The sequence below is a fragment of the Symphodus melops genome, assembly GCF_947650265.1.
Source record: "Symphodus melops genome assembly, chromosome: 3".
Lineage (NCBI taxonomy): Eukaryota > Metazoa > Chordata > Actinopteri > Labriformes > Labridae > Symphodus > Symphodus melops.
The window spans coordinates 21,733,923-21,761,424 of NC_136693.1; the positions used below are offsets into that span (position 1 = coordinate 21,733,923).

The following is a 27,502-nucleotide window of genomic DNA, read 5'->3' on the forward strand; positions in this document are numbered from 1 at the left end:
ATTCGAGCCAAAGTCTGCTCCGCATAGAGGCCAATACAATTGCCCAAGCGTGGAGGTCGGCTCTTTTTGAGGAAAATCGGGCTGTAGCTTGCAGTCGACCTTGCTGTGATTCTAAAGAGGTATCGGTTCTGTAAAAGCAATGTTCCGCTGGTGATTTATGGGTCCAGGAAAGCCGAATCTGTGAATATCTCTCTAACTTTACCTCAATGTTTCGTGCCCCTATCCCCAGATTTTATTTGACTCAATATGCCTAACATTTTCTGATGATGAAATTATTTTATATAGACTAAGCCTATTTATGATTTATATTTCCATACAACTTGTACTGTAAAATGAAAGTAATGGAGATGGGGGATGAGACTTTTACAGGGGGGACAATATAGATCGATTTTTTTTTTAAGCACCAGTTTTTGTAACACCCTAAATGAACCCTATTAGAGGTTGTGGCCTCAGTGTGGACATGAATTGCTCGCACTTCAACTCAGTTTTTTCTTGTAAAATATTTGAAAGCTCAAGACGTACATTTCACACATACCTTCCAAGTAAGTTCTCTCGCATCTAACTTATCAGTCTTAATTACCCGCAGCCTATTAACTCTCCTCCTACCCTTCAAGGCCCTCCATAATCTCGCCCCTCTGTGCCTCACTGAACTCCTCCACGTAAACGCACCCAATTGGACCCTCGGATCGTCTTCGACCCTCAGCCTCCTCATCCCTTCTGCCCCCCACATCTGGAACTCCCTCCCATCTGAAACATTGACTCTCTGACCATCTTCAAATCATGTCTCAAAGCCCACCTGTTTAAACGAGCCTACTCACTCTGATGTCTATCCATTTCACTGCAAAAATCCTGTTTTTGATTTTGTTACCTAATTGTCTCCTTTTAAATTTCTAATGTTTGTTTTTTCGTTGTTTTTAACCCTGCTGGTAAGTTATCCCTGGGTTTTTTTAAATTCGCCCATAAATAAAATGTATTATTGTTATTATCATTATTATTATTATTATTATTATTATTATTATTATTATTATTATTATTATTATTAACAATGGCATGGCGATGGTTGAACTGCCAGTGCTCCTCCTGGCCGCAGGGGGCAGTGTCTCCCTGCAGTGCTAGAAGAAGAGCAGAGGTGAAAGTTCGTAGCTGAGAAGCCGTGCAGGAGAACTCACGACTCAAGGGGAAATTATGGATGAAAACGAAGTTTGTGCCTTTCCTTTACAAGACAGCAAGGCAGCGTACGTACTCAGCAATGTCGCCGAAGTTGTTGAGCGGATTCTGACCTTCATACCGACCAGGTCGCTTCTCCGCATCGCGAGGTAAGCGAACATGTTTGTGTGCTAAATGATCAACCTAGCTTACATCTGTGGATCATCATGAACATTGTGGAAGTGAAAGTGAGTTTCAGAGACATAAAGGAACAACTGCAGAGTTAGTGCAGCAATACAAATCAGTGAGGAGTGACTGTTTCTGTGTTATGATACTTTTAGGGGACAGACCTCTGGAGCTAGCTGACTGTTTCAAGTTTTCATTAAAGTTAGCAGTTGAAGTTGAGTGTGTTTGTGTGTTTTGTCCTCAGTGTGTGCAGGCTGTGGAGAAACTGTGCCCGCAGGGTGCTGAGGACTCAGCAGCAGCTCTCCTGGGTGTCAGCATGTGGACCTTCAGACTCAGAGGTCCATGCTCTGTGCGGGATCTTGGCTGAGGAGGTGGAGGTAAAACCCACATACCACCCTGCTCCTCTGACTTGATACGAATAAGCTGTTTTATGTTCTAGAGACATTTATTGGGTAAAAAAAGAAACACTTATCCCATTTTTGAATACTAACATGTATCTACTTTCAGAAAGTTTATCTGCTGCCTAAAACAGTTTTGGCAATGGTCGACTGTGAGGCCTTCAAAGGACAAGCCTACTGCTACAGACAGAATAAAGGTTGGTGATGAATAATGTTACACATTCGAATTAAATCTCTGGTTGAAGGACACAAGGTCATACATGATTTTGTATGGCCGTTATCTTTTAGAAGCTGCTTTAAAAACATCAAAAACGTGATTCTGCAGTGGACATCAATGCATGCATGTATTTTCTGGGTGATAGAGGAGAGAACAGCCAGCTTCTTATTAGTTCAAGAGCTAGCACCCTTGATGGGATGAAGGTCCATCTCTCTTTGTATTAGATAGTTAGATACTTTATTGATCCTGAGGGAAATTCAGGAGCGCCTGAATTTCCCTCAGGATCAATAAAGTATCTATCTATCTATCTATCTATCTATCTATCTATCTATCTATCTATCTATCTATCTATCTATCTATCTATCTAGATGGAGAGTCACTTCTATCTATCTGTCTGTCTGTCTGTATTATGACTCCATGGTTCTGAAGTGAAAGCGTAAGGGTGATAAACTGGTGACTTCTCACACACATGTTCAAATACCCTGAACTTTGAGTGTATATGTTTTGTTAAATTTTCCTAAAAAAGTCTTTGTGTTAGTTTCAAGTTAATATAAAGTTTCAATGGTTTGACAATCACCAATGGCATCATTAATGTATTTGTAAGAGAATAATATATCACCATGAATACCGAATGAATGGGAATGAATAGATAACCCTGTTCTGTATTTTTGTGCACAAACATGAAATAATTACAGGGGGATACATTTAGGACCACAGTTAGCTTTAAATCCTTAAATGGCTTCATATCACTCATGTTTCACCGACTGAAATGACGGAGTGTGAACTTTGCGTTAAAAAGTCACTGTTGAACACTTGAGTTTACATCTAATGGTTCATTAATCAGCGATCACTGAATCACTCTGCAGTAGAGTTTGTCCACTTTTTTATTAACCTTTATTTAACCAGGAATAATCCCATTGAGATTCAGAATCTCTTTTGCAAGGGGGTCCTGGCCATTACAACACAGGACTGTTAGCATCATCTTAAATAAAAAAAACCCCAAAACATCCAAGGTAAACATATTACCCTCCTTTTACATGTGTTTTTTTCTCAATTTATCTGAAGCAAAGAAGAGTCGACAGAGCGTGGAAACGGTTGACGAGCTGACCGCGGTCTTCCCAAAAGGCTGTGACATCCTGGGCATTGCATCGCCAGGCGTCGTCTGTAAGTGTTCCTCTTTTTTTCTTTTTTCATTTGACTGAAAATAATATCATCATCCAGGAAAAAAACAAAAACAAAACTGTGTAGACACATTTAACCATCCGTTAGTCAGTGACCTCACAATGTGGTCATGTCGACTTTGATGGATCCTGTTTGTGGCAGCGGCATGTTCAGACGCTACAGTTAGTTAAACACAATGAAAGTGAAACTGGTGTCATGCGTCTGAATAAGAGGAATAGTTCCCTTTGAGCAGAGAGGACTGCACATTAATTCCCGCCGCTGCTGCTGCTGCCTAGTTGGAAAGCTCCAGTGGTGGCTGGTTGATAGATTGGCCAGTCTGCCTGCTGCTGTGCTCCCCCTTCCTCCATATAATCACACACCCACAGAGAAGTGACTCTCCATCAGCCACATTCTTTTTCCGCTAGATGACGACTTCTCCGGCTCACATCCTCTATCAGCTTTGATAGTCGCCTCAGCTGTTTGTGATAACTCTCATTTTGTGATCTTGCGGCTGAGGGTCACCACGGGGTCAGCATGCACTTTGATCAGATAAGGTTGGATCTATGTATGACTTGTAATAAGTCTGCCATGCAGCTCGGAGTGAGTCTCTTACTTCATTAGTGGTTGGGCTTCACAGTATTAAACAGTTGAATTCTGATTCGGGTTGCAAAAGAATTGGAAAGTTTCCGGAAACATTTAATGGGAAGTTATGGGAATTAACTGGAAATTGAGGGTAACTTAATCAAACTGTATCTTATCCGAGCATAAAAACCAAACATTTTCTTTTGTTCTAGGAGGGATGTAATTGTTCACTCAACTTGCGATACGATTCACGATACGGTTCTTTTACGATTTTATTTTACAAAATGAGACTGAAGAAAAACTAAAAAAAAAAAAGTTCTTTGGGCAAGTGGTGCTACAAACCTGCTTGTTAGTGTGGTTTGGTTACGAGGCTACCATGGTAACGCTTGCTTGTTACAACATGCCACCTCTGCTCTATTTCTGCTGATGCTCACCATATTACTGACAGCGTCCAAAATTAAAGGGATACTTCACCCATTTGCATGAAGCTGTGTATCATTAGAAACATGGTAGTAGTGTTGAATGGTCGTGAATCCAGCCCTCATTTTGCCCTGAGACGAGAAAAATGTGTTTTTCTTTGCTTGAAAGTTTTCTGACATGAAGAAAACTTCCAGGCAAAGAAAAACATATTTTTCTCGTCTCGGGGCAAAATGAGGGTTGGACTCATGACCATTCAACACTACTACCATGTTTCTAATGATACACAGCTTCATGCAAATGGGTGAAGTATCCTTTTAATTTCTTGACTCACCGGCCAAGTTGGCAGGTAGATGTTTTTAATAAGGTAGCCTCGTTCCCAGAGCCCCCCTGCTACCCTCTAACCCCCTAATATAATCAGCCAGTTCATTATTAGACGTTTGAGTATCTCTGACTGCTCCTGCTGCGCTGTTTCACAGAGTCTGAGTGGAGACGTTCACAGACTGTAAGGTGGGGGTTTCTATTTCTGTGTTGAATGAATGAGGAGAACATTGTCAAACAGACTTGTGGATCTTCTTAGATTTAAACAAATAACATAACATCACAGGCAATTACTCAGACATGCTTGACCAAGACTTCACAATGATTGTCACAATGATTTTCAAAGTAGTAAACTTTCCCTGGGAATTAACAGGAATTTATGGGAAAAAACTGCAAGCTTCTGGTCATAAAACATTCCTGGAATTTTGCAACCCTAATTGTAATACACGTACACATTGTATTCCTGCGTAACAGGTTAGTGGAGGGGGATAGATTAGATACTAATGCATACAATTTGTTCACTTTTTAACACTATGGGTGGTGTTCTGTGATGTATTTGCACACTAGGAAACAAGCTACATTTTAACTGAAGACATACTGAGTGCTAATGGAGTCTCATAATACTGTGAATTCACGACTGTACAGCTTGATGTTTTGTCATTAGCATGGTTGCTCATCAGTCTACTAAACTGGTCTTTAGACTGCATTTCAATAGACCATTGATAAGTGTGAAATCTTACCTGGCCTGTTTTTCAGCCTGTATTATCATTCCCAGTCCATCAAGCAACAATGGCTTGTGTTGTATTTTCCTTTAATGGCCACTAGATGCTGCCAACATAAATCTGCCTGTACCCTGGCAAATGGTTTAGCCCTCGTCCCACTGCCCTAAAGAGAGCTACTGAAGGCTGAGAGAGGAGTGTTTATTAAAGCCATTTACCCCTCTGACATTTGGACTGTTCACAGTTCAACACCCACGGGTGAACATACGTTTCTAATAAAGCCATGAACCAGCACACACCATGCCAAAGAATGAAGCTGCTTCAACTCTGTTCCCGTGTCTTTCGTTAATTCGACTTGAAGTCGTCCATCTCAGCAGCTGTTGGTTCTGGGTTTTTTGAAAATGCATCTACACAAGTGGATCTTGGTCATCTATCAGGATTCAGCAGGTTTACACACAGGTTTATAAAAGCTGATGTCTGCCAAAGAAGAGCAACTCATTGGGGAAATGAAATGACTGTAATAAATCTATAACTTTATTTTTTCTAGTGATGGGCTTTCATCCAGATATGAGTGTAGGATATATATATATATATATATATATATATATATATATATATATATATATATATATATCCACAGTACATGTACATGCGTGCTCCTCTCTGCAGTGACTCCAAGTGGCCCTTGCTCCGGCCCTCCTCAGGAGTTCCAGGAGGGGGAGGCTGGCTTTGCAGTTATGTTCCCTGCCATGGAGGGTGTCAAAATCAAGCCCTTTCATTTTTGCAACAAGTCAATCAACCCAACAGCCCTGCAAGAAGCTGGTGAGTGCTGGCTCACAGCCATTATTGCATTATCTAAAGTGAGCTAGTGCTAAACTGTTTCCACCACTCTTTTCTACATTATGCTGTCTTTCCAGGACTAGTTGATAACCCAGACCTGCGGGTTGTACTGATGTTTGTCTATGAGGCCTATAAATCTGGAGGAGCACGCTTCCTCAGCCAGATACTGGAGCCGCTGGCCAAGAGCAAAGCTCTAATTGCTGGAGGGCTGGTAGACAGTGTTTTCTCTCCTACCAGACAATGGTGAGTAAATGTCTGACTTCTATAATTGTGTGAATACAAATACAATGAATACAAAAAAAACCAAACAACGCTGGTGATTTCTTTCAAAGTCGTGAAGCCTCAGATTCTCTGACATCTCCCCACCGTGTAGTTTCTTTCATTTGCTATTAAGTTCTCGTTGTTTGGATTAACTGTTTCAAAGTCACACTTTCTCTCTTCCCATCATTTCTCAATCTGCAGCTGTAGCGAGGGTGCATATGGGGTGATGGGCCTGGCTCTGAGTGGCCCTAAGGTGCAGGGGGCATCTGTGCTCTTGGACCAAGACGTCACCAACATGAAGGAAGCTGAAGCCACAATTCGGAGGCTAAAGGCAGCCAAAATCCCTGAAAGAAACACCATAGGGTTCATGTTTGCCTGCGTCGGCAGAGGCCAGAATTACTACAACAACCAGGCAAATGTAGAAGCTGACGCCTTCCACAAGGTGTTCCCAAACACCCCACTCTTCGGCCTGTTCGGCAACGGCGAGATCGGCTGCGACCGGATCGTCAAAGACGACTACACGCTGTGCGACACTGACACGGACTGTCTGCAGCACGAGTACACTACGGTCATGACCCTGGTGCATCTGGGCTGAGTGATGGGAGCTCCTGTTTGCAGAGACAAGCGCAGCAAGAAGCATTCTGTAAAGCGTGTTACACACGGCGCGACCCAGACTATCTCTTCTCATACAGCAGGAAAATGATCCCTTTTAGCCATCTGTGTAATGGCGTCATTTGGGAAATGATATCCCTCATAGACTGTAAACAAAGCTCTGTGTTCAAACTAAGGGGTTTCACAAAGCTCAGATTTAAAACAAGAAAAAGACAAACTGATCATCTCTTTCGACATTCAGAGTGATGGGTCACTAAACCTGGCACACACTCGAGGCACATCTTCACCTCTGACAAAACCCTCATGGTGTGTTTGCTTTTCAGGTGAGTGAGTCATGTACACTTGTGAGTCCCACAAGCTATTCTAGTTATTGATCATACGGAGGCACTTTTAATTTATGTAAATATGACCAACATGATCCATCTTCTACAAAATCAAGATGGCCTTGAATTTAATGCTCTTCTTTGTCATGTAGCTTTTATCCTTCAGATTTTTACACTTTGTATAACAAACGGGGGGAAAAAAGTATTAGCCTACAAATAAGTAGACCTTTTAAAGGTATCTATTTACCTTTGTTCCACTGGGCACAGGGACATCAGTCTGAACCTTACAGTGCCTCTTTTTGGACCACATGTCAGGCCATTTCTTCTGCTTCTTTGTTCCAGTGGATTTTTCTTGGGCTTGGTGGCTCCTTTGTCCTTGAAGTTATTAGTGTTAAAAAAATTCATCTAAAAACAGAAGAGGGAACGGGTTGGTTGGCCCTGATGGTTGAGGGACACTGAGTAAGAGGAACATCTCAGCTTCAGCTTTACTTACAGTTGACTGTAGTTTGTCTTTTACTTCAGGAGACGGTTTGACATACTGACCAAGGTCAGACAAGTCTTTGGAATGCATCCCTGGGAAAAGCACATTTTCTTTGTAAAATTCTTGATAGTATAGCCTGAAACTACCTAGTTACTTGGAGAAAAAGAAGGAAAAATCATACGGACCGTTCTTTAAAGCGGAATACAAGTGTATGTAAAAATCCATTTATTGTATCGATTTTCCAAAATGCTGTCATTATTTTTTTTTCAGGCTTTTTTCTTACTTTTAGGGGAGAATATGCTGATGACCTGAAGGCACAAAGCGTCCCTCAGTTTATTGGTCAAAGACTTACTAGTGTTCATCTTCTCTATATATTGTAACACTTCTTTAAAAATTGAGTTCCAAATCCTTAACATTTTCCTTTGTATTTTTTAAAAAGAAAAAATAAAGTGAATTTTAAGTTGGTGCTTATAGCTAATTCAACAAAAACTTTTGGTGTTGATGCACTTTTCTACATGTGCCAAATCAAATCTGTTCTGATCATTTCCCTAATAAATTACCAACATATAATGTGTAAAATATGTAGCATTTTCTCTCCATGCACTAGTTTCTCCCTCTCTCAGAGCCTTGCAGCAGCCAGCGTATGAAGACCCAGTCCTGGAAACTGGAGCGCGCGGGGCGTTACGCGTCCCTCCTCTGTTGTAACTACAGGCCTACTACACTTTATTCAGATCAGGGCTCTTCCTCATTTGCGCACTCCCTGAAATGTGAGCCTCAGCCTATAACGTCTTGAGCAGCCCACGTCCAGGCGTGTTTAAATAAAGGGAGAGACGCTTCAGATTGATTGATGTGCGCTTTAACCATCGACTGGCTAATCCCGATGAATGACAAACGGTTAAGCCAATTGCTGCGAAGGCAATTTATATTCCCATAGTATCTTTATTTTGGGAAACCATAAAAAAAGACTCATGACACGGAGAGGGACGACCTACCAGACGTAAAGCTAATAAAATCATCTGTGGCGATAATCCGCTTTTAAACTGGTCTCAATCGGGAACTGGGCACATCTACACACTGGATTTCTTTTTCTCTTTGCACACACACTTTTACACACATACACGGCCAGCATTTTTTTTTTAGACTGCTATGTCGTGACCGGAGCGATGCAAATGTCACACGATTCATTGGCTACTGTCAGTCTCCGGTACGAAACCGTCAATGTTTTGATGGCGTTTGGGTGAAATTGACCCTGCTGCTGTTGTGGAAGGAAGAGGGGGGGATCGGGAGACAGCCAAAGATAGTCCGGCTCATTTCAGCACCTGGACAGCTCTGCTCGAAGGGATCCCCGCTGCGCTCGCTGGGGAAACCCTCCTCTTCTGAGGAGCGGGATCTAGAGCACTGATATATACCAGTGAAATATTGTCTTATTATTCTGAGGGACGCATTGAAACTAAAATGATCTTTCCGAGCGACGATGCCTCTTACGTTTGAGCTTCAGCCCTTCTCTGGTTTTACACTAAAATCCAGGCAGCGCAAGTGGGAGCAGCGGACGCAGCAGCAGCAGCGGTGGTGTTGGTGTTGGTGGTGCTCATCCAATGCAAAAGTGCTAAGGATAGCTGCAGCCTACACACACTGCGAGCCTGCTGCTGTTCCACTCACTCTGATCACCACCGAGGGAGACATCACTATCAGCAAGGGGGCAGCGGGAGGCACGATTTACCCATCAACAATGTAAATCTCACACAGGTAGGTCTGAATGTATAATTGATGTGTAGCAAACTGCTTTCAGCAGCAATTCACTACACAACTCTAATTTATAGTTTCTCTTTTCTGGACAAATAGCAGTATTTAAATCCGTTTATGATGCATTGATGAAACATCTGATGTGCATTATCTCTGATTGTAGGAATGTTGAATGTTTGGTCTCTGCTAGCAGAGCAATCCTCGAGGACTGATTCAAAGTTAACAACAACCAAAGTCCATCAATGTTACGGCTTCAAAGTGTTGTGTTTAAGTACTAGTGCCTCTAAAGTTAATCTTCTGTTGACTTTGCTTTACATTTTCTGTCAATCAAACTTTTCATAAACTTAGTTTCATATTCATCACTGTCACAAATGCTCTCTCCAAAGCTTTCTTCTTAAGCATGCAAGGGAAGCAATTAGTTCCACCAACTTGTATTAGCTAATAAACTATTCAGATGAAATGCTTTACACTGCTAACCAATTTTCATCATGATTTTGTTTGAATGTCCCTGAAATCAGAAGTTGTCACCTAAACCTCACGGTAACAAGTGACTTAAAGTGATATTTTTGGACCTGATTTGCCAGCCATCCAAACATGTAATGAGTCCTGTACTGTACTTATTTAAAATTATAAGAACTATTCTTTGCTTGCAGTAAGGACCTTTTTTTTTTGCCTCTCATGATTCATCATGACAACATCTATCAGGTGAAAAGGATAAGAGCAGCAAAATCAACCTGAAGTGAGCGGAACCTTTGCAACGACAACCCCCACATCTCTCCCTTCCTGGTCAACCCAGCATCATGGCAAATGCTGAGTGAGTACAATTGATCCCGTATCTTTGTTTTTCTACATTCCTGTTTAATTTCCAACATTTGAAGGGAAAATTCAACACATATGGCCATTTTTAATAAAATGTCAGATCTACATTATGTCTCTTGGACTAAAGAGCAATTAAGACAGCTTTCTTTCTGCGCTTCTGTTTCTATAATATTGATCTGTATTTACACCGACATTGCTGCTGTTGAAGTTTCTGGGACCCTTGTCTCTTCCAAATGCAAAATTTGCCCACACTGACATGCAGAAACACACCTGCACAATGCTGACTATACAGAGTGTTGATTCTGCAGTCATTTACACAAGAGGTCACTATGTGAATGCCCTCAGTGGAACAACACACTTGATTGTTTCTGATTAACGGTAAACATTACAAATTCTTCCAGCAAACCTCTCCAGCTCTCAGCTTTGTGCACAGAGTGTGTGTGTGTGTGTGTGTGTGTGTGTGTGTGTGTGTGTGTGTGTGTGTGTGTGTGTGTGCGTGTGCGTGTGCGTGTGTGCGTTTGATTGTGTGTGTTTGATTGTGTGTGTAGATAAAAGTAAAAGGTAAGGGAGAACACACAAAAAAATCATTATTCTGTTAACTCACGATTCTGCTGGTGTAGCATGACTCTGTAATTTGTCTCGATTTAACGAGCTGTATTAATCCTCTTGACCTACATGAATAACCCCAGATCATCTCTCCATGTGTGCTTTTAAAGAGAACCAGTTCTGCTGGTGGTCCCACTCAGGGCTCAGCTCAGTGGGTTCTCAGTTCCAATGTCAATCATGCTGTTGTTAAGGTGAAAGGAATCCTGCAACAGATCACTTTATCTCACAGAAAATAGCTTTTGGTCTTGATAATGTCATGACAATACAAAATCAATTATAGCATTGTTCATTAACCCTTGATTCCCTTCTTTACCTTCATCGTTCATCGCTCATTTCAAAGAAATTAAGCCACGCTGATATTTTTTGCATTAAAAGTAATCAATTTGTTTTCTGTCATGCTGTCTGTCAAGACAATGTACAAGGCATTTTAGGGTGTACTTTTCTTTTAAAATTCAGCATGTTCCTTGTCCCTGGTTGGAAACATTCATTTTTCTTCACAAGTTGCTGATTAGCTTGTTCTTTATTGGGGGGTTGGAAAGGTTGGATGGCTTTACCCTTTGTGTTCAGTGGGTGGGAGTTGATGAGCAAATGATGTTTTCTGTCTTCTAATAGAAATGCTGTCTACGAAAAAGCTGGAAATAACGCCAGTTGGCTCCGGCATAATGTCGACAGTTTATTAGAGATGGATGAAAGCAAGTGCGTGCAAGAGAATCTCTGTGACGAGAATGAGGACTGCCCCGTTTTTAAAATGAATGACACCTCACCTGAGCAACTATTTCCTTATTTCCAAATTCCAGATTAACTCTGAGTGATTAATCAATTTATTTAACACGTAACTTTCATTTGACGTTTTACTGGAAACCACCTAGGCTAAAACATTATTCTCCATACCTTTTGTCGTCGTCGAAGGAGCTTCTAAACTACAACAAAAAGTGGTTGTAGTAAAGTCAACCCTATGGAGCTGGATTTTGTAAGTGTCTTTTTGATGGAACACTGATTTAAAGAAAATGGAAAGGAGCTTTTTTGCCTTCGACCTTTTTGAAACAAAAATTCATACAAATAGGACAGGCAATTTATGAGATTATCCTATTGATTTCACATTTTAACACATAGTGTGCTTTTCCCCGTAAAACATGTCACAAGATTTTCTTTTCAAGCCTATCAGTCTTAGCTGTGGAAAAAAGTCTCCTTACACTAAGTCTCCATGTAAACATAATTATTTCATACTCTTCATTAAATTAAACTTTCACTTTTTGATAAGATTACAGCTGTTGCTATACAAATTATGCAAAATGCTCTAGATGCAGCAGGCTGCACACATTAAATATAGACTTAGAGATTTGAATGTGTTCCTCTTTATGTGAATTATATTGCAGAAGAAACATCCAGCAAGTCATATGTATTAAACGTCTACAGAACTTAGTCTTTTCGGTCATGAAGGCTTTCAACACCCATAAGAAATTAAAATCATCTATTATTGGAACATGACAGTGTAAAAAAGGTCCACAGACCTCTTCATTGTGAAGAAGGCTTATGTACATCTACTGTCTCCGGCGTGCTCCGTGAGGGCCTCTGTGTCTCCTGCGTCTTCTTCAGCTTGTATCTGTAAAGGTCAGATAAGAGACTGGTCACAGCAGGGCCAGAACAGCCCATTGTGCAGTCCACCAATTCATCATAGTTTAATCTGTAATATTATTAATGAGCTAATGTGCCTGGCAGACTTCATTAATATCTACTAGCGTGAAATTACCAAAGTTTCTCCAGAAGTTGAATTATTCTAAGAAATTACCCAGAGCAATTTATGAACTCTGCAGAAGTGACAGACAACTTATTACAACTAAAACAACGTGTTTAACATTGAGCTACATTTTTCAAGTTATTGCCTGGCTAGTAAAATCAGTTAAAGTAAAATGATCATATTTCAAGATGTCTTGGTTCCCCTATTTCTGTAGGGTTAATCTAGATGCCAATGGAGTTCCCTCAAGTAATCTCTGGACCTCTTTCTTCTGCATCTGTTGAGGCAAAAAGATGTGTGTTTGTCAGCAGCGAAGACTACCATCCAACACGATAGCTGTTATACAATATTGTGAAAAGGTTCTTCCATAGCTTTTCACCTACCCCCACCTAACCTACACTTACTTCAGCCAGTAGTGATTAGGTGTGAGGCCATGTGTGCCTAATTGGACAGAGTGGAGCTTTCACTTTGTGTTTCTTGTTTCTACCTATAAGGTTAAATGAAACAACTTTCCTTTCTACTGTTGTGAGTTTACATTGTCCATAATATTTCCTGCTTGAAATATTATGATGATATTCTGTTGTTAAATGATTTCATTTTGTTTTCGTGGGAATTTTGTTCTTTGGCTTTGTTTTATTCTTAAATTAGGGCGTGGCCAAAAGGAGCCTAAAAGTAGACTCAGCCAGAGTCTGGGGGGAACATTTGTTGTTTGTGGCAGCTTGCTGTGAGGCATCTTTCAGTTCATTTTCTCTTATTGTTTTTATTAGATATCTCAGGACTGTTCTATTTGCTGTTTTGTGCAATTTCTGGTTAATAAACCAGCCTCCTTATTTTTACAACTATTTTCTGCCTCCTGAGCAATTCCTCTGCAGCAACATCTTTTTTACTCGGTGCCGAACAGCCACACTTAAATCACAGTCTTCATGTGAACTTACAGTTGGTAATGCAACAGATAGAGAAACCACAATTATGTTGTTACTTATAAGTCTGAATGAATGTTAGCCGCAGTACAAATGTTTCAGTGTTTGAATGTTGCATCATCAACAGTGAACAAAATGTGCATGAGTTTTTAACACTGATACACAATGAAGTCCAACTTCTCCAAAGTTCTCCACAGCAGCTGGTGCGGAGCAGGCAACATCTGCTTCGTGCCTTCTTGTTCTAGCCAAGTTTTGGGAATGTTTTGGACCCTCAGGTGTAGTCTAATGACTGTGAGAATGTGGATCAGGATAAAATGGCGCTGGATGGATGTACATATATTGTTCTTACTCCTTGAAAGTGTGTAGCCAAAGCTGCTATCAGGCTTTTTTTTTTTTTAAATTTATGCTGGCTGACTTTCAGTTTCCATGTTTAATTTTCTTGACTGATGTATACATATTTACACTTTATTAGAGCATGAAAGTAGAAAGTAGTCATATTTGAATAATTGCACCATTTTCCACTAGAACTTAAACCACCTGTCTGGAATATGCTCACTCTACCCAAAAGCTAATGTACCCAAACATGTGGCTGAAAAAAGTATGACTATCTCGTGGTTCTTATTGAGAGGATAGTAGATGTTATTTATATCATGCAGAGTGAAAGTAGAAATTAGAATTTTTGAACACTGTCAAATAAAAATTTAAACAGGATATGAACTTTGTGAGTTCACTTGAAAGCACTTTTAGTCAATTTGATTAAAAAGAAATCTAGATGTCCAAGCAGTTCTTTTCAGACTTTTACCCCCACTGTAGATAGATTTTTGGGTCATATTACAAGAAAACATTTTCCCTTGGACCATCAGGAAGAGCCATGTTTTCCTCATTGAGACTTATTACCTTTAATTTCAGGACAGAAGTGGATTTAAAAGCAAGAATAGTTTTTTAAACTTTTAATTCCAGATGTAGAAAAAAGAGTCTGTAGTAGAAAAAAGAGAAGCGCTCTTTTAAGAGTACATTCAGCATTAGCTAAATGCTAACGTCAACATGCTGGTTGGTCTTGCAACGACATTCTTTAGTAACTACTTTTACTGCTAAGTGTTTTTACACCACTTTATTTTAAGTGAAAAACATTTTCACTTCATAATCTGACAAAACTGCAAAACAGGAAATCGTTATTTCAGACAAGCCAGCGGCTCTCCTAAATCTCTAAGCAACAGAATGTTTTTATGCCTCATCATAAAAAATCTCAAAATGCTCATGAAGTAAGTAATAATGCATCTTTAGGAGGTATTTAATTGGCTAGTATGTCTGTGGTCAGTGACTTTGAGTCAGCTTACAGGGCATCGTTAATACTGACGACTTCAGTGCGTAAAGACACCAACATTGTTCATGACCAACCAGTGCCAAAGACTTCCTTTTCTTTCCCCAAGGCGACCTGCACGTCTTTTCATAGCAAAGGATAAGAGGGTATGAACGAAGCACTCCAGTAGTCAGGTGAAGACATTTTTAGTGCCACTGGCTTCCAGTTTCTTTCATGACCTTCTGTTTTAGCCCTGAATTCCCTTGAGCAACTTTTGTCACATAATGACCTTTCCTACCTGGCCCACAACTCCACAGTCCAATATGTAATTTTATCTGCCGCCCCCAGGGAATCCTGCTCCCCTGAATATCACTTCTTTCCTCTGGGTGCTTTTCTGCAGATGCAGTCTTTTGAGTCTGTTTTTGAGAATTTTGCAATTGCCTTTTTTAAGTTAGGTAAAAACATTCGGGGTACTCAGAAAGGTCAGGACTTATATCCAGGATTGCAAAAATACCTTTAGATAGATATAGAAGTGGGGTTGTCTCTGGGGTTTTTTCATGAACATTATTTGGAGTTTTGTGCACTGAAGTTTAAGGTGATACTGATATGTCATTTCCTTTCTGTATGCACATATGACTGACCATTTAAACCTTTTTTCTTTGCAAATGAAAGTAACATTTACCAACATAAAAACGATACAGTGCTTACAGGATAACTTTGCCAAAGCAAGCTAAACAAATGTAACTTTAAAATGAAACATATCTCAAATTTACACAACTTAGCCCAAGAACTTTACTGACATTTAAAAAATCTGTGTTTCCCTGATATCTCAACTTGCAGCCCATCAACTCCCCAGGTACATTACTGTAAGCTGTGAGCTGGTGGGGCTCTGGACAGCTTGTGTCTGTCATGAGTAGTTATGTGTGCAATCCTGATTGTTTGGGAAGAGAGCCAAACCTGCTGCTGTGCTGTAGATGAGAGGTGGTATGGATGAGATGCTGCGTGTAGGAGAGGTGTGGAGAAAACAACATCTATCAGGCCAACCCACTGTGGCATAATGCTGTGTATCCACAGTCTCAGGGCGGGAATTAATCCTTTGCCAAGTAAAATAAGTGTGGAGGTATTTGTCATCAAGGCACATAAACAACTTCCACAGTATAACAATGTACCAGTCCATCTTACCGTCTGTTTACTGCAGCGGGGCATGTTGCATCACTTTGGTCAGTTTGGCCATTTTTTTGGGGGGGTGGGGGGGTGGGGGGCGGGGGCAGCACTGGTCCCAGATTAGAGTTGTTTTTTGTCTTTTCAGGATGTTTGTCTTACTCTTGAACATACCAAATATAAGTTTAGTTTAACTGGACTGGTAGGTTTGAAAGAGGTGATGTATTAAAATGTTGCTCAAGGGATTGTGATATTCTCTTTTAGATAAGTGATACAAGGCAGCTGAAAGCTTTGATTTAAATCCTCTTTGTTTTAATTCATCGCTCGACATGTGACAATCATAAGACCGGAAATCCAACAGAACTTTCTTTGGTTTAAGTAACTGTTGAGACTTTAAAAGTGGAAACACTCGAGGTGTGATTTTGATGGAACAGAAAATACTGAAATGACTCAATTTAGAGAAACACAACTTTTCTAACTTTGCTGGGGGATAGTACATCTAGGGCCTGCTTTACTAAAGGTTTGCATGTCTTAAAACATGTGCAAACTGTTTGCTCATTTGGCTCTCCCACTAATACCCATTATGCGCTTGCAGTCATCCTGCTTTCTGTCCAAACTCTCCATGACATAAACAAGTAGAACACGCAAAAGCCTGACTGGAATACTACCAGCTCCACAAGGTTTGCCCATGTTGTCGTTCAAGCCAATAATCTTAGTAGATCACCCGCAAAATGCCCACAAACCAAATGTGCACATTTTTGGAGTGAACACGCAATTTAGTACTCTTTAATGGGGATCTTAGTAAATCAGGCACATTGTGCATTATACACAAGGGGATCATTTAGTCATAAGATTGTCAAGGCCTTTAAATGGAAAATAAGGAGTACAGAATGGACGAATGCTTATTTTATCTTGTGTTTGTGACTATATGAAAACTTGTACAGATATAACTGATTCTACCCGACCTATAAATCCTCTGCATTTTTCATTTGGCAATAGATTGCACTACCAGAAAAAAAAGGCCAAACTAGAATAAATATTGGAGAAGCTCTCAAAAAAAATGGGGATAGTTTAGAACGCAGCAAGGTTTCAAGACAGACGGCGAGCTGGTTAAACATTGAAGCTTCTGTGTCCGTGGCCTGGAAATCCTCACGACTTGACTCTAGAGAGGAAAGAGCGGGCTAGACAGCTGTCTTATGGATTTGGACTGGAGTACCCTTTTTAAACACAATGTGTCAGAGTTGCATATTGCTCCTTTAAACACGTTACACCAAAGTTGTGTTGATCATGTGAAACGAGAAGACGTGTGTGAGCATGATGGGTCTAGTTTCAAGCCTAGCTGTCGACTGCTGCGTCACGTTTTGCTGCTCTGATTAGTTTCAGCATCTCGGAACATTTTGGTCTGAACCATTGAGTATGTTTCTTTCAAATGGAAAATAAACAGAGGGGTTCCAGAATAATTTGCATATGCACATATAGCGTAATAAAATAAATAACTGAAATCATTACATTTTCTGAATAGAAGGAGGCTGCAGCCCACAGAGAAATGTAATATTCTGTCTTTGTCCTTTGCATCCATGTTCTTCACTCACATAACGCATATTGCACTGTCCATGAGTCAACAGCTTCACATCCTCCGGTGACTATCTTTTTTGACTGTATAGAGTATGTGTCTTCAAAGAAACGAAGGCCGGCTTACCGAGGGAAATAATCCCATCAAATTGGGATGAGGGCAGCAGCTCTTGAGACGAGACAGCAATAACACTTCCGCCTGAGACCAAATGGTTTTTATTAATGAAAAACAAAACCGAATAGAAAAAATACTGGTGCCATGTTCTATACAAGCTACACCTATACTTGTAGAAGTTCCCTCAGCCTGAACTTATATACTGTATGCACATTATCAGTCTGCATGTGAAGCTTTTCAGAAGTTATTCCGTATTTGACTTTAGTTGATTGATATAAATCAAACAGATATAATGAAAGAAATGCAGAACAAATGTTGAGCAGGTCATCATACTCATGTATGCAAGGACTGATGAAAAGTGTCCTGTGTTGAGGTACAGGTGATCAAAACTTTGTCAACAACAAAAAGACACATGTGCTTCCAGTTGTGAATAAATGTGTATTATTCAACATGCACAGATTCAATCATGATGTAGTTCTTGGGCCTGCGCCTTGAAGTTAACAATGAGACGGAAATCAGGTTTAATGTTTCTTCTTGCACCTTGTTATAGTGATAAGCATTTTGTTTGGTTCCTGCGACATGTTCGGAGGTTAAGGTCACAGAGTCAGAGTTTAGATCAGATCAGCCTCGCAGGCTTTGTTTGTCATCATGGTTCCTTTAACAGGCTGCCCTGCAGTCTCTTTCAGAGAATAGGGTGTCCTCCAACAGCTCAGGTCACTCTAGATTGCATCAAAGGTCCGTCGGCATTGACTATATCTCTGTGTATTTTAATAAACTGCTTTGTGTGTGCATGTGTGTGTGTGTGTGTCTGGTTATCTGTTTTCTGCCTGCATATCAATCTGTCCTGTTCACCTGTGTCTGTCCTTTCCTTAAGGTATGCCTCTCTGTCAGATTGCATCTCTCTCCTCTGAATGTTTCAGGTCACTCTGTGCTTTCTGTCATGGCAGTTTGAGGAGGAAAAATTCAGTATAAAGAAAAGGGCTGTTGGGACAACCCTCTTAGAATTCACATTATCTTTGGGGGAGGGGGGATCTGAAATCACGTTGGGCATTCCTTGTGTCTAAGTCTACTTTAGACCTTACCATGTTATAAAGGCAGCTAAGCAAAAGTTTCTCATGTTTACTGTCTCAGAAACAGATTTTTCTAGAATTAGATAATTTTCCCTGAAAGGATGGCATCTACTTTTTTATAAACCTTGCTTCCTCCTTCTCATTGTCTAATCACCTCTACTCTTCAGCTTTCTTTTCTTTTAGTCCTGTCTGTTAGAAGCCTTTTGTCATCTTATTTTTCTTATCTTTATCTCTCTCTTACTTTACTTCTCCTCTTCTTTCTCTACTTTCACCTCTCACGTCTGGTCCTCCCCTGAACCTTTGTGCCTGTCTTTCACCTCGTCTTTCCGCTCTGAGCCCTGCCACTCTCTCTGTTCTCTCTTTAATCTGTCTTCTTTTATTGTTTATATCTTATATTTCCTTTATCACCCTCCCCTGTCCCCTCTTTTTCTCCCACTCCTCTATTTTACCCTCCTCATTCACCGTTTCTTCCTGACTTCCTTTGGCGTTTGAAGGAGAGTGGGGATCCGCTCAGCTGACAAAGGGAGAGGTGATGACGTGATATGATACACCAGCATCTGCTCTGGTCTAAAAATACATACCACAGGGCACACACACTCAGTCTGCAGCTGCACTCAGCATTTGTGTTCCACCTCCACGCTTTACTGAGATGGCCCAGCTTTTTACTAGGGCTTGTGGGAAATGCTGCGTTACTTTCTGCTGTCCCACAACTGAGCTGTGTGTGAGGTTATTTGGGGACATTGTTTCAAGGTGTAGAAGGGGGTCAGGCAGAGGTTTGGTGAATAGAGGGCATGGGCAAGGTTTCAGGCTAACAGCCAACATTTAATGTGTAAATTAATTCAACATTCATCAAGTACTCGTGTTAAAATGCTCTTTGACTTCATGGTGAATTAAGTCCACTCTACATTATTTACTTGAAGTGATGGGCATACCTGATTTAACACAGATTAGAAAATATACTCGGTAAACCTTTGACTGAAACCTAATTAACTGTAATAATTTATTCATTTCACTTCATTTAACTGGTCACATTGAGCAGGTTGGTTTGTTTCCGGACACTTTTATAACAAAATATTACGGTATTTAATTTTCAATGAAGAATTGTGTGTCTTGCAAGTGTATTATTATTGTTATTTTTTTTATATATAAAATGTACACACATTCTTGAAGAATGTAAAAAAATGGCCCTTGTAATGAAATCATCCGTCTGTATAACAGGTTAAAAGTGATAATCCTAGCTAATGTTACCTGGCTGGCTGTTTGTGTATTAACTTTTGGTTTGGTTGTTTACGTTCAGCACGTTTGCCATTTGATGACTGGGGCTGAAATGTAGGGTGAATCAGACTGTTGAATCAGTAAAGCACTCTGCCCCCTGTCATTGAGCAAGGCAGTGTATACCTGCAGTTCCTTTGGTCCTGCACAGTGGAGGACGGTAAGAGTGCTCAGCAGCGCTCTGGTGCTGAGTGGGTGTTTGTGTGTAACCCTCTCTGACCCTGCTCTCGCTGCCCGAGGCCATCTCTGTAAATAAGAATGTGTTCTTAGTGAAGTTGCTGGGCTGAATAATTAAAGTCCTTTTCATCTGCACTGCTTTTGTGCTCATATATACCTCCTTCAGCAAATACATTTCTGTTCTTTTCTCTCTGCTCTGTTATCTATGCTGAATCTACCTCTTTTATTATGATTGATGCTGTGGTTTTGATATTAATGCTTAACTGAATGTAACATCTTTCTTCCTGAAAGTAAGACTTTGAATTCTAAATTAATGTTTCTAGTTTAAATATTGTTATCCTCTTTTCTCTCTCTCCTCTCTGTGCTTGCCTGTGTTGTGTGTCTGTGTGTTGTGGCTGTTGGCTTGTAACTAGGGAAGTAGAGCAGGCAGGTCTGTCAGATTTGGAGATCATCTCGCAGCCTGTGGAGGATGAGCACCAGTGCCTGGCTCCTCCGGTCCAGCTGGTGAGTTTTGGCTACAGAGATCTGCCCCTCGCTGCCCTGGACCTCTCATTGGCTGGCTCGCAACTCCTCTCCAACGCAGATGAAGATGAAAACAGGGAAGGGTAAGTGTACTGGGACATTTATTATTGCTATTTTTTTCTTTTTCTTCTTCATGTTGTCAGGCTCTTTGGAAATGTGAGTGACACACCTGTGATCACATATTGGTTTCAAACTGCTTTTTTTGTGTTCTAAGAAAATGATTTGTTTCTGTGAACAGTTTTACTACAGGGAGCTGTGACTGGTATTGTAACGTACTGCAGAAGACATACACAGACACACATTCGAAATCAAACCAATCAACCCATGTATTTTTTTAAAGTTGATTTCTTCAACTTCAGAGAAATTCAAAAATGGTGATACTTTAAACATAAATTGCTAATCTAGATCATTGGCACATTTGTATTAGTCAGTCTGTCTGTTCTTATAGTGATTTTCAATTCTACACAAAAACAAAATAATGTTTGCTTCAACGAGAAACCTCTTTAAGTGATGCTCTGTAAGCTGCAGCGAAACTACATGGTACGATGTATTTATTGATACCAAGGGGTTGTCAGCAAATACACTTGTTTCGAACAATATCCAGAGATGCTCATAGACTGGAGGAGTAACAGTGATCTGATACAGAGACGAACAACTTCTGTTTGTTCATACAAAATGCAAAGCTAGTACACTGACAGGGTCAAGAGGTACATCTGACGGGGGCTCTGCTGAAACTGTCCACCAAATGGATTTACGGTAATACCTTCCCCTTTGCATAACTGTGTGCACAGAACAAAGACAGAAGGAAGCCAACGTTTACCACAGATTATTTGCTTGTGTCTCCTTCATGGTGGAGTTCTGAGCAAACAGAAAGTGTGGGAAAGCTAATACTTGCGATCTGTTTATTGTCAGTTACAAACATTTGTTACTGTGTGTAACTACATTGTTTTACAGTCCTGCTTTTCTCCATTTTCTGCTCTTCGACTGCACTCATTGCAAACAAAACATGCTTTTCAAACCTCCTTTTTCTTTTGTACTTTCACAAATGAACTTTCAAACTAAATCATCCACAATGCTGTCTTTGTGACACACTATTTTTCAGAAAGATACACTACGTGTATCTTAAGGGAACTAAATGCAAAATGTGCTTCACATGAACAATACTTTTTCTGTTGATAAGAAATTGAACATTTTAGTTTAGTTTTAGTCATCCAAAATCCCCTCACACACACACACACACACACACACACACTTGACACGCACACACACATACACTAACTTTTATGCATTTATGCACACATGTCAATGCCTCATCACACTTGAATAAATGCCACTTGGTATACAAGATTATCATCCATCATGTGTTTAGTATCCAGCCTCAGTCCTTGTCATGCTGTTCCTGTTACTCAGGATGGCTCCCATTTATCATTAAGGGAAAACCTCTGTGTCATCCAGCATCCATAAATTAAGTCAGATCTATTTATCACTCCAGACCCTGCCTGCCTACAGTAAGAACAACAATTATATGACACATGAGGCAAAAACCATGGGACGTTTAATTTCTTGCCAGTCGTTTGCCCGCTTCAAGTATACACGCAATCATATTTCATTATCTCACATTGGTGAACAAAAGCAGTCTACTTAATGCTGTATTGTAACACTCAAACCCTTGTTTTGTGACTTCATATATTGTTAAAAGTTATGATAATATAAAGCTTTTACTCTTTTTCAAGACCGGTTTTGCTTCTTTTACGATAGTCTTAAATGTATCATGCCGCTACAAGGCTTAATGTTATAGGTTACATACAATTCAAGTTCATGATATAAGAAAGCAGCATAATACAAACCAGAAGGGATGAGCGAAACAGACATTAAAATCAACAAAAAAATCAACAAAAAGGTGCCTGCATTGCATCTGTTTGTTTTTCTGTGTTTTCCTGATTGTGTGAGATCCTGGTATGGCATATGGATATGAGGTCACATCACAGCTATCCACTTGATTAGTCACAACATTAACAGATTTTCCCCCCTTTTTTAAAACCTGCCCACCGTCCGGTCTTTCTATATTTTTGTACCGCAACTGTGACTCAAATCTGGCTCTTAACACACCCTCTCACCATGATGCACATAAACACACACACAACAAATCCATAGACCCTTCCTTATCCAAGTACTCTGTTTGACACATATCAGGTCTCACTCCATTGGTTCCCTGCAGATAGCCAGTGACGGCCAAAAACAGATGGATTTCACAGACGCACTCTCAACAGTGGGCGGTGCAGACACTGACTGTGTCACTGTGATTAATTATGCATACATTATCTACTGTAGCTCAACCTGTGAAATACCTGTAAGTTTCAGCTGATAACTGTGTCACATATTTTGATTGGGTAATCAAAATATGAAACTACCAATAAGTTCAAATGAGCTTTGGTCCGAGGGCGAGATGCTAAATTTCTCCTCCTGGTCCTGAGCCCCTGCTGAAAGAATCTCCAACAACCAATTTACAAGTCACTGCGGTGAAGGTTATTTTACCAGTGAGCTCAATTTACTCAAACTGTGCTCGGTTCAATGGGGTCACTATTTCATATTCAAGTCATTAGTGCAAAATGTCGGCCTGTAAAAATGCTGCCAGTGGGAGTTGTAAAACTCATCATTCTTTCTTTTGCTTAATGAAATTCCATTTAGAACCACCAGGCATGAGCTCCAGTAATGTGCATGTTACATCTCCACTATACCTTAAATGCTGCACTAATCCCTCCCATTAATCACCATTAGCAGGCCTTGTGCCATTGTATTGGGAACTTGCATTCATTCCTATGGCTCTTTATTTCTTTGTCTCTGTGATAATGGAGGTGAAATGTCAGTGACACCTGCTGTTTGCAGCTGTCACATCAGTTGTCAGTGCTGACCTGTGAGATTTTTAGACAGTTTAGATCAGTGACCAGAAGCAAGAATCGGCATCAAGAAAGAAAGCTGAGAACATGCACATAGAGGCTTCCTCTTACATTAAGACCTAGTCATTTGATTCAGCTAGATGGCAAGAAAGATAGCATGTGTGACCCCCCCCCCCCCCCCCCCCCCCACACACACACACACACACCTACACGCACACCCCTTGCAAAGGAACAGATTTTCATATACTGTGGATTTCAGCACCGCTGGGGCCTACAGTGATTACGCCTGTGCCTCCTTCTCCTCATTACCGTATCGATCGTCCTCTTAGACAGTGGTCATTAGTCTGCTTTACTGATGTGCACGATCATGATGCCTGTGCACCATCATCACGTTTTACAGCGATTTCCTGCTGCAGTTGGTGGCTTTGACATCAGCTACCTCTCAGTTGACTTTGTCATTACAGAATGTAAGCACCTTCAGGACCATTTCTGTATTTGCTTTCAGGATGCAAAATGGAAAAGCTTGAGTCCATCTAGCAGAGAGACTGACTGTAAAACTCACCTTTAGGGAAATGGGGCAGAGGAAATGAACCTTTTTATGGCGTGTGGAACGATGAAGTGAAGTTGAGACAGCAGAAGTGGGATAGCCATTAAAATGAACGTATATATTCATTGAAAGAGAAATCTGCTGGCCGCTCTACTGACTCTACCTGGGAAAGTGGATTGGCCCTCCTTCCCAACCCCCAGTCCGCATCAGCTGGATCATTGGCTTTCTGACACATTAAAGGAGCGTCATGAAGGAAGCTGCACATGGGAAATGTTTAGGCAAGCTCAGCAGTGATGTCTGGCAAAATGAGAGTGTGGGATGCTGACAGTCTGAATGTCACAACCATGGTGAAGGTGTTTCATCAACACAGTGCCACCTGATTGGTTGGGGAGGTTTTTTTTAATTGTTTTTTTAAATCATAATACTAACAAATTTTTTTTGTTTGGTCTTGAGGAGTTGAAAGTTTAACTTTATATTCAATTAACCAGCAAAAAAGGCTAATTTTGTTTTTAAGAATAGGTACTAAACCTATAGAGGTTTGTGTATAATGGTGTGTGTAAACTGTAATGTTGCAGCATATTTCATAGCAGGAAGCAGGCTGAAGGGATTAATCAAGAGAAAAAACTCCTGTGTCAAACTGCCACCTTGTGATGAAGCACCTACTGTCAGCCATGTTTACATATCACAGCCCGTAGCATCGTGAAGGTGGAGCTGACCTTACTGCTATCTTTTCTATAATGTGCTGCCCTCACGTCACACAATGGAGAAGCAATCACTCGCACACATCCTATCCTTGATCATACAGAAACACACACGCTTGCACAAACACACTGTGCATTTATACATGCATGATGAACAGACACACAACACTAAGAATATTCATACACCGAGAGAGAGAGAGAACAAGGACAGGCCTGAGAAGCTTTCTCATTGCACTGGTTGATAATCGTATTCTCTGTAATCATGGTTCACTTCCTGTTTATGCTGGGCTGTCACATCTCATTAGGAACAATAATGTTCCTTCATTGATGCTTCTGTATATTAAGAGGGCTATTATCCCTACTTTTCCTCCATATTTTTAAATGTTCCCTTATTTTTCTGTTCTCTTTTACTTCTGCTTCCATTTTTTTCTCTCAAACCTCATCTTTGTATATCAATGTTTTACCTTAATTTCATAGATGCCTGTCCAATACCTGGACTGAATTGTATCTAAATGCTAAGAGTGTAACACACACTTAAAATATCGAACTGATCAAAACTACCAGAGGCTATTTTACAAACCTTAAGAACCTCTAGTTCACGGTCCTGCATTGTAGGTGAAGAAAGGTGGACACTTTGAAGATTTCCAGCACCCGTTGCTGTGTTGCTGCCTAACACAGTGTTGCTATCAGGAGAGATGTGGGCGACTTTGTGGGAGGTGGTTGTTCTAGCTAGCATCAGGGGGCAGTTGCAGTGTTAGCAGTTTTGGCGTCATGGTAAGTGGAGTGTGGTTATTAATAGAGTTGGGCCCATCCATCTTCCTGTCTAGGAAAAATGCTGGGAGGACCAAGGTGGCGTGGGCTTGTGTTCAGCACTTTCATGGCCGCCCACTCTTCTCCTAGTCATCAATCTGCTTTTGTTTGTTTGCTCTTTTTTTTTGGGTTGGAGGGTTCTGTTGGTGTGTTTCAGTTTGTATTTGTGTGGGATGATACTGATTGGGAAAAAATTCAGCAAGGGAGAATTGATGGGCCTGAAGTAATCTAAAGCTTGCATTAATTTTTTAATTGGCAAATTAATAGTCACTTAAATGGTCTAACAACAACTTAAAAAAAAACAACTAATAAAAAATGCATTAAATTGAAAACTAGAAATAATAGATATATTTGGCTTGTATGATTGGTTCAGAACACAAGGAAGGACTTTTGAAAGTTAATATTAACTTTTTTCTTTCTTTAGTATCAGAGTATAAAAACTGCTCAAGATGTGAACTAATGCAATCACGTGAAAAATGTTATAATTGACTTTGTAGGCAACAGCAACCAAAACCTGTTAGACTGGCAGTAAGTCATGTGACAATGACAGGTGACCATGAATATAATTAGTTATAACATTCAGATTTGTAGCTGTTCAAATACAAAGTCGAACACAGACTCAAATTTAACTCTGGATGTAAACTTTAACATTGGCCATTTAAAATTTCATGAAACAACTACTTTTCATTAAGGCACCTTACACTTCACAAGCAGCTACAAAGCCTGCTCAGTGAAAAAGAAATCTTGCTACCAACAACTATAATACACTTAAGAAGGTATTTAAAAGTTCGGAGTAAAGAGCAAGATGCAAGTTTAAGAAGGGATAAGGCGACTTACCTGGGCTAAAATAGTCAAAATTAATGCATGCAATAAAACCTGAATAAAAGCCTGCAGCTTGGAAAGATTTTAAGATTTAAATGCTTGAAAGGATCATCCACCCACCCCCTACAGCCATGACAAGTGCTCACCTGAGCAGAGCAATGATGTCACCTTCCATCCCAGTGATGGCTGTGTGGTTGCCAGACGTGGAGACAGAAGCATATGTTGCTGATATGGCTGTTCCAAATGTGTAAGGAGTCCAGGGTTAGAAACATGCACCAGATGGTTCATCTAAATTTGTAGAGCGCAAAGGGGGGAAAGAGGAAAAAAACAACAACAAAAAAACAGTGCCACCTCCTGGCTTTAGTCCAAGGGTCCAAATGTTCTAATTTGGAAAAAATAACGACTGGCCTCTGAGCAATAATTAAGGAAGAGTTTATTGTAAAGAAGATCAAATTGTCATAGTTTGATTCAGGGACATTAAAAGCATTAAGATTAACTTTATTTTTAAGCATTATTGCAACATGACAGGGTAAGAAAATCTAACTTTTTTATTTGATAATTTGATATCATGCCGTTCATTTTAAAATCATTGTCCAAATTGAATTGTTTTTTCCGTGTTTGTTTCCTTCTGCCCATGAAATGTAGGAACACAATTTTAGAAAATTCTAAAGTTTGGTAATAAACATTGTTATTAGAAGTTAATAAGGAACCCCCTCGAAGTCTGAGAGTTAGTTTTAACAATGTACTACAAGGATTTTTTTTTAAACCATTGGCTTTAGTTCATTTGCAGCATTTTTACTTGACTCACTACAACTTTGTTAAAGGATGGGGAGGGGAAAAGTCCAATGTTAAACCCTTGCTTTTTGAAATAATGCATTCTCTGTAGGCTTTCACCTGGTCGAGCCAATTTGGCCTGATTTAATTAGAGAGCGCAGGAAGAAGTCTGAGACAGCAACCTGGGAGTAACTGGCCTCCCTGTTATCTTCCAGGCTTCTTAATTCCTCTGCCATAGGGAGAAGCTGAGTGTTCATTGTCTGTCAAATAGTTTT

General features: G+C 40.2%; 2 protein-coding genes across 2 annotated transcripts in view; both read left to right on the plus strand.

Moving 5' to 3' along the window:
* The first annotated feature begins 1,079 nt into the window (after positions 1 to 1,079).
* Positions 1,080 to 8,243, plus strand: fbxo22 (F-box protein 22). The gene is made up of 7 exons (XM_079338965.1): positions 1,080 to 1,316; positions 1,577 to 1,709; positions 1,840 to 1,927; positions 3,013 to 3,111; positions 5,817 to 5,969; positions 6,065 to 6,230; positions 6,450 to 8,243. Exons 1-7 carry the CDS (start codon positions 1,186 to 1,188, stop codon positions 6,841 to 6,843), a joined length of 1,164 nt encoding a protein of 387 aa, XP_079195091.1. The 5' UTR covers positions 1,080 to 1,185; the 3' UTR covers positions 6,844 to 8,243.
* Positions 8,244 to 8,439: 196 nt separating this feature from the next.
* LOC306820897 (transmembrane protein 266-like) overlaps positions 8,440 to 27,502 on the plus strand; it is a 46,230-nt gene continuing 27,167 nt past the window's right edge. The window contains exons 1-3 of the mRNA XM_079338963.1: positions 8,440 to 9,410; positions 10,113 to 10,221; positions 20,568 to 20,759. Coding sequence (XP_079195089.1) covers positions 10,208 to 10,221; positions 20,568 to 20,759 — 206 coding nt within the window. The 5' untranslated portion in view covers positions 8,440 to 9,410; positions 10,113 to 10,207. The remainder of the gene's footprint in view (positions 9,411 to 10,112; positions 10,222 to 20,567; positions 20,760 to 27,502) is intronic.

Bases quoted from the DNA above. Each gene is read 5' to 3' on its own strand.
- fbxo22 (XM_079338965.1), top strand. From the start codon at position 1,186: ATGGATGAAAACGAAGTTTGTGCCTTTCCTTTACAAGACAGCAAGGCA. The intron at 1,317-1,576 runs GTAAGCGAACAT...TTTTGTCCTCAG, and splicing joins TCGCTTCTCCGCATCGCGAG to TGTGTGCAGGCTGTGGAGAA. The intron at 5,970-6,064 runs GTGAGTGCTGGC...CTGTCTTTCCAG, and splicing joins AACAGCCCTGCAAGAAGCTG to GACTAGTTGATAACCCAGAC.